Source organism: Haliotis asinina, chromosome 3, assembly GCF_037392515.1.
Source record: "Haliotis asinina isolate JCU_RB_2024 chromosome 3, JCU_Hal_asi_v2, whole genome shotgun sequence".
NCBI lineage: Eukaryota > Metazoa > Mollusca > Gastropoda > Lepetellida > Haliotidae > Haliotis > Haliotis asinina.
The window spans coordinates 68,213,600-68,220,853 of record NC_090282.1 but is presented as its reverse complement, the minus strand read 5'-3'; the positions used below and the strand labels follow the sequence as shown (position 1 = coordinate 68,220,853).

Genomic DNA, 7,254 nt, shown 5'->3' with positions numbered 1-7,254 from the left:
ATGTCCTCAGACACAAACATGGAGCTGCCAAATTGCGAGACTTACAACTGTTCGTTACGGCATCCCTACAGGAATTCCAATCTAGTCTACTGAAGTGGGCATTAAAGGTTAGACTATAACAGTTATTTCACGGAGACGCCAGTTGTTTCACTGTTTCGCGTGATATTAATGGCATGCTGTTTAATATGACGTTTTTCAACATCAACCCTAAACACTTTGGCCAACATATACCATACATGATATACGATTGTTATATGACATCTATCACAAATAGTAAAACCACTGAATTTGCCTGAATGTTAAGACTGGATTGGTTTTCTATAATACTGACATCAAAAAAGACAAATCACATCATAATTGCCTCATCAAATGACATATATTGTCACAGTAAACAACTCTAAGTGATGTGCTTATTGCTTATCTAATGTGGATTTTGTTTGCCAACATTCTGTTGAAAGCATTTTCAGATGTATGACGGCTGGAACGTTCTTATATCACTACAGCAAGTAAGTGGGGAATATACTGTGTGACATGAAAATTACTCATCTCAAATAACCAACCATACCTTCATCCAACACCTGCATGGTTACCTCAGCCTAGAGTATTCACATACATCTGTACTTTGCAGCTGAGGACAAGATGGATTCTGTCACTAACTAAACAAGACAAAAGAAGCAACATAACCCAGTATTTTTTAATTTTCTCATGAGGCTGTACATCTAATCTCTCTGCATCATCTTTTGTCTCTTGAGTTTTTTCTGAGAAACCTTCTTCTTGACGGGTTCATCCTCTCGTCCTGAGGGTCGAGCAACAGCCTGTTCCCTCTCAGTGAGGATCACCTCGATGTGGCAGGGACTGCTCATGTAGGCTGTAACAAGACGACATCATAATCCATAAAAATATATGTTCTATTTTAGACATCATGAGAGGCTGCGCTGGGGGCCAGAGACAGACACCCACACACAGAGACAGACACAGATGCACGCATGCACACACAAAGAACTCTCATACATGCATAGACATCTTTTAAGAAAAAAAAAAGACTTTCTCAAATAAGGACAACTCTAAGACCTGCACATACAGGAAACTTTACATTTAGGGACCAAAGTCATAAACCCTTGACATTTGCAGGCAGACACTAAGCACATGAAGATCCAACCAACATCAGGGACATTCTGTATACATCATCGAGATAGTTGGGTTCTATGGTTTCTTATCCTACACATCAGCAACATTACATAATCACTACCCTGCATCACTATCTGATGCTACATGGTGAGCTTTCAGTGAAACTTTTATTTCATGGAAATCATTCCGCTGAATTGACATCATCAAGCTCAACGTAACCCTACACCTAGAAATGTCCTTTTGATTTTGCAATAACCAAAATCTTTTCATAAACTACCATGCATTAGTTTGATACAGGAACCGCTCACGAAACACACACCCAGCAAATCCTCATATCTGTAAATACACGCCTCTTGTATTAACAGGCATTACCAAATCTGTAACATACGAGGATCCGTCTTGTTTCTTAGCATGCTGTTCAACGCTGCACTCAGTAAAATTTCAACTATATTTCAATGTTTGTAAATTATTGAGTCTGAACCAGACAGCATGAGCACTATCCACTAATTGGGATACAATTTGATGTATATGTCAACCAAGACAGCAAGTCTGACCACCAGATCTCATTAGTTGCCTCTTACAAGCATGGGTTGTTGAAGTCAAATTCTATCCTGATTCTGGAAAGGGTCATAGACATCTAAACATAGGGACCAAACTCATAAACCTAGGACCTCTTTAGATAGACAATGACTAGCTCAAGGGAATAGGGACCCTGACAAACATCGGGGACATTCTGTATACACAGTGAAATAAGTGGTTTCAGAGGTTTCATAGAGCAAACATACAGCAATATCATAGAGGCACTACCCTGCATCACTATCTGATGCTACATGGTGAGCTTTCAGTGAAACTTTAATTTCATGGAAATCATTCCGCTGAATTGACATCATAAAGCTCAGAGTAACCCTACTCCCTGAAGAGTCTTTCTGAGTATGCAGGCCTCTTGTTAGGACCAAGTCATGCTGACACTACCACACCATTTCCATCTGCGAGCATTACTTCCTGTAAGTGGTGAAACGGTATGCTCTTACCATAGTACGGTTCGTATTGCAGGGAAAGGCCTTTGGTTCCATCCATTTCAGTTCAGTATGAGATATGATTCAGTTCAGTATGAGATGTGCAGAAAATTGAAAAACCTTAAATTGATTAATAAAATGGATACAAAATAACCATAATTTTTGTTATTCTGAATGAACAAAACTTATTTTACGACTAGATAGAAATGGCAGTACGAAAACTGAAAATATCTAATTTTGTGACTGTATTACAGTATACTGAACCGAAGGCAAAATACTGAGGTTCCACTAATACCACAATACACCGTTTCACCCTTTTCACAGTTTTTATATGGTCTAAAACAGCATTATCTAGTTGTGTTTTTATCTTCCTTAACCACAACCAAATATGCATGGTCTGGTTCATCTCAATCGTTCCAGTTTCATGCCTCAAGACAGCCCAAAACCTTACAGCCACTCTGCACCAAATTTGGGGGAGATACTAATGAAAGGTAATAAGCCCTACACGAGCGAGTTCTCTTCCAACACTTGAACACAATATTACCATGCTGAATATGCCTCCACATAGCTACTTACGGTTGATACGTCCGTGAGCCCTGTACGTCCTCCTCCTCATCTTGGGAGCCATGTTGACCTGGATGTGTTCAATTACCAGGTGATCCGTATCCAGACCCTGAAGAATAATAACAACAGTCAATAACAGGCACCTTCCCCATCCTCTTTCTAACACTGTCAGCAAAGGAACTTCTCAGTATTCAATGTATTTGTTCTCCAATTCAAGTGTGATTAGGAGTGTAAGAAAGATTGAATTATCCATGCACTGTAATTGTTGGCACTCTTGGACAGTGAATTAGAATTCCAAAATCATGAAGTTTAGATAGACATCTTTTGTTGAAAACACACAAAAAAAACATCCATCCAATTCCACACCTTTGTGGGTCCATGTAATCTAAAGGGACTATCACAACATATAACAGTTACTTCCCTTTACCCAATGGATCATCAGGGAAGGAAATGGACTACTTTGACATTGATGGAAATTATTAATTTCTATTTTACAAAAAAAAAATAAAAAAATAAACCAACTATCAACTCATAAAGTTGGTTACATACCATTACAATAATGTGGGGTATCACTACTATGCAACTGTAGCATCATAAACAGGACTATCTTGTAATCTGTTCTGACTACTTGATTTTTGGTTCAACATGTTTGGAAACATGACTGCATTAAAAAAAACATAACTAAATAACTGAACTTCACAGACCACTGTCGATAATATGATAGTACAATAAGCCATGATCAAACAGAAATCATGGCAACCTGACTGGCACTTTCCAGTTTTTGTCTGTGTTATCAGTCAATCTGTCTAAAAATTCTTTGCAAGGAACGATATAGAAAGACTAAAAAAACCAATGCAAGTCCACCATAATTCATGCCCATTTATTTTCACACTGCGGAACCATTTGCAAAAGCATCAAAATATCAACCTACCTTGAATTCAGCATTACTTTCAGCATTCTTGAGAAGCTGAAGCAAGAACTGGGCACTCTTTTCAGGCCACCTTCCCTGGGAGGTCTTAAACTGTTTAGCCTGGAGGGAGAAGAGATGGATTATCAGAAACTAATAGCAACAAATTCTAATGTTCAGTTCTCTTTACTATCATTTAAATAACTTCCAATAAATAATGATGGACTGCTTCATTACTTAACACTTCAGTCAGTGGTATTTCTGGTGACGGGTGACCTAGTGATCAGGGCTTACTCCTCAGACTGACAACCTGTGTTCGCTTATCCATATGGGTACAATGTGTGAAGCCCATTTATGGTGTCCCTTACCAATATTGCTGGAATAATGCTACAGCAGAGAGTAAAACTAAACTCAGTCTAGTTTGTAAATAATTGAGCCTTGAAATAAAAACATTGTCAGAGAAATGCAGGGATTGGGGAAGAGAACTTTGACAATAGGCTGTTTTCAGGATTATTAGCCATTTTCTCAATTTCGAATGGGCCACTGCCCCTGTGTCAATAGTAATCTTTTTTATTTCATTCTAATGTGCAAAACACTGTACATAAGAATATTTCATGCATAAGACAATGTGCATGCATATGTATGTATGGCTGCTTTTACTATCCCAGACTAAGCTGGTTTTATAGCCCTAGCTCAAAGAGATACCATGCAGCAGTTAAGCATGAATACCCCAAACACATTATACTCACTATGAACTAATCAGTCCTAGTTTTACCCATTAATGCCAAGTGCCATGCAGGGAACAACAAGTACTATATATCAATGTTTTTTGGCACGACTGGGCCATGGACTGAACCTGTGATCTTCCATTCTCTGGACCACTGCTCTAACCACTATATCACAGAGGTAGTTACAAACCAGAAGATGAATTCAAGATGAATTTGCTTACCTGAGCCTTCCTGCCCACGCCTCCATTGAACCTGCGGAAAGGTACAATTTCCTTTTTCTCAACTACATTCTTCAAGTAACGATTGGCCCTTTTCAGGTGCATGTGTTTCACAGCCTGGGCAGTTTCCCTTGTGTTCTAGGATAAAGGAAAACAACATAATTCAGGTATGTCAATAACACCTAGATAAACAGGATTTTATGCATGTCTAACAAAATGTAAAGAAATGTTATGACCATGAATACAATAAATACCTCTATCAAGTAATTAGTTCTGATAAAACATGTACAATACAAATATGAACAAAAAAAACCAAGAGAAACAGAATTTGTTAGTTTAATGAATTTGTCATTCCACGGGTTTGGAATGACAAAGTTACACATCTCTCATACATCTACATGTAATAGTACTACAAACAATCAGACAACCAAACTGAATAAGTTGCACGAATTTGTCAATATTCCAATGTATGACTCACTTTGAAGTGGACTCTCAGATATGACCCTCTAGCCTTGGCAGCTGAAATAAAAGAAGCAAACTTCAACATAAGTATTTGGTAAGAATCAAACACTGATGACTTTGGTTCAGCTTCTTGCTTAATGTTGCACTTAGCAGTAATCCAACTATACGACGGAAGTCTCTAACTAACAGTTGTACTCTTAAAAATATCATTTCCGTCATTTAAACCAAAACACAAATTCATGGGGAACAAACCTCACAGGGTATAACCTACTACACACACTTCAATAATCAATACTTGCCAGTGTATTATACGTCAAACCACTCAACTGTAATTACTAACATCGAAATAACATTATGGAACTGTTATTCAGAGTTGTCAGGTATCAACCTTCCTTCTACTTACACTTCGAGGGATTTTCTGGGTCAGATGCATACCGGACCATGTTGATGGATCTGCAAAGAAAATACTTAGGATTATGTAACTGTAAGTTAATTATGTTAACTGCAAAATTGCAAGCATAAAATGGAAATAACAGCCTTTTACAGGTTTATACATTTTCAGATATCATGACTATTACTGATATCATCTCATGTGAAAAAGTTCGAAGCTTGATGTACATGGAGAAGCTTATGTTACAAGGAAATTTATCCACCAATGCCACCATGATTAAACTTCAGTTTGTTTGTAGTTGAATGTCACACTCAGCAATATTACAGCTGTATGACAGCAGTCTGTCAATGATGGAGTCTGAACAAGAAATCCAGCGATCAATACCATGAGCATTACAATGACATGTCTCAAACAAGGTCTGTTAGTCATCTCTTGCCACAACCATGGGTTGCTGAAAAACAATTCACTACCAAACCTTCACAGGTAGAATATACTTCCAACCAAAATAGAACTCTACACACAAAATGCCATCCACAAAACTGGTTATGTGACAATCATAACTCCATAATCCTACAGATCTATTTCTGTGCATATGTCTTCAGTTATATGAGTGATTTAGACTGGTTGATTGCCTCTTATTATTTCCTACCATTGTTGGGTTGGGTTTCAAAGAGCGAGTGAGTGAGTTTAGTTTTACGCCGCACTCAGCAATATTACAGCTATATGGCGGCGGTCTGTAAATAATCGAGTCTGGACCAGACAATCCAGTGATCAACCACATGAGCATCGATCGGCGCAATTGGGAACCGATGACGTGTCAACCAAGTCAGCGAGCCTGACCACCCGATCCCGTTAGTCGCCTCTTACGGGGTTTCAAAGAATTAATCCAACAGATTGTGTAACCTCAGCAAAGTTTATATTTAATTGAAATCGAGGAGAAAGAGACTTGTTCATATGCATATGAAGGTTAACAGTGCCTGTGGTCTGAGTAAAGTATTGACTAATTGCCTGACCAACTAATCCAGCTCTAATTTAATAGGGTTGTATATCATTATTTTCACAACATATAACTGAGTATGAAATTAGGCCCGTCCAAACGCAACATGTTAGATTTCTGACAGTCTAAATGTACACCTTGCCAGCCTGATGGTCAGGTCAAAATTTGAAAACATGTTCTTTGGGTTGTCTGGTTTGGCTCAATTCATTTGGGGCTGGCAAATTTACCAGTCCTGATATCTGGCTGTGGTCTTTGGGCTTATTCCAATTTGCATCCCCATCTTGGAACCTCCCCAAAGCATACTCTTGATTGTCCTTCCACAGGTTAGAGAGAGTTTGCAATGATATGTAGCTGTAACGATGGATATAAGGTGTCTCCCACATCTCGTCAGTCAGTGCACAGTATGTTTTAACCCGATAAATGGACTTCTTCGACAAACATGTAAAATGAATGGCCAAAATGAATGCCGTGCTGGTTCTCTTAAGTTACTGAAATATTCACACATCAGTGAATGTTGACATGTTTACATGCTGTGGCGATGCATCCATTTAGACTACAACTCGAATTTCAGACTTTACAATCATTTCTGCCTTGAAATATTGTTTCCACCCTGTGTATATATAAACTATGAGTAAGATATGTGTCAATAAAATGCGAATTATTCTGTTTCAGTGATGTGATTGAAGGATTTTAGATAGTGTCGTTGGAGTGATAATTTCACGAACCTCGGTTTTACCGGAAGAGGAAATTGAAAGGACGCTTTGTGGGTAGCGAGAATCTCGTGTCTCGAACATTCTCGCGTGATCTCGTCTAAATATATACATTCTGATTTATGCATGCAAT

General features: G+C 38.3%; 1 protein-coding gene across 1 annotated transcript; it reads right to left on the bottom strand.

Annotated features, from left to right (window-relative positions):
• Positions 1 to 680: 680 nt before the first annotated feature.
• On the bottom strand, positions 681 to 7,197 carry LOC137278345 (large ribosomal subunit protein uL22-like). Its single transcript, XM_067810627.1, has 7 exons — positions 7,137 to 7,197; positions 5,427 to 5,476; positions 5,040 to 5,080; positions 4,565 to 4,699; positions 3,640 to 3,738; positions 2,721 to 2,817; positions 681 to 868 (listed from the first exon to the last, which is right to left on the bottom strand). Exons 2-7 carry the CDS (start codon positions 5,464 to 5,466, stop codon positions 720 to 722), a joined length of 561 nt encoding a protein of 186 aa, XP_067666728.1. The 5' UTR covers positions 5,467 to 5,476; positions 7,137 to 7,197; the 3' UTR covers positions 681 to 719.
• Between the last annotated feature and the right edge of the window lie 57 nt (positions 7,198 to 7,254).

What these genes read in the sequence shown, in the direction of transcription:
- LOC137278345 (XM_067810627.1), bottom strand. Translation starts at nt 5,466, where the DNA reads ATGGTCCGGTATGCATCTGACCCAGAAAATCCCTCGAAGT. An exon ending in GCGTGGGCAGGAAGGCTCAG is followed by an intron (nt 3,739 to 4,564) that starts GTAAGCAAATTC and finishes TTCTCCCTCCAG; the next exon opens with GCTAAACAGTTTAAGACCTC. An exon ending in AAAGTAATGCTGAATTCAAG is followed by an intron (nt 2,818 to 3,639) that starts GTAGGTTGATAT and finishes ATTATTCTTCAG; the next exon opens with GGTCTGGATACGGATCACCT.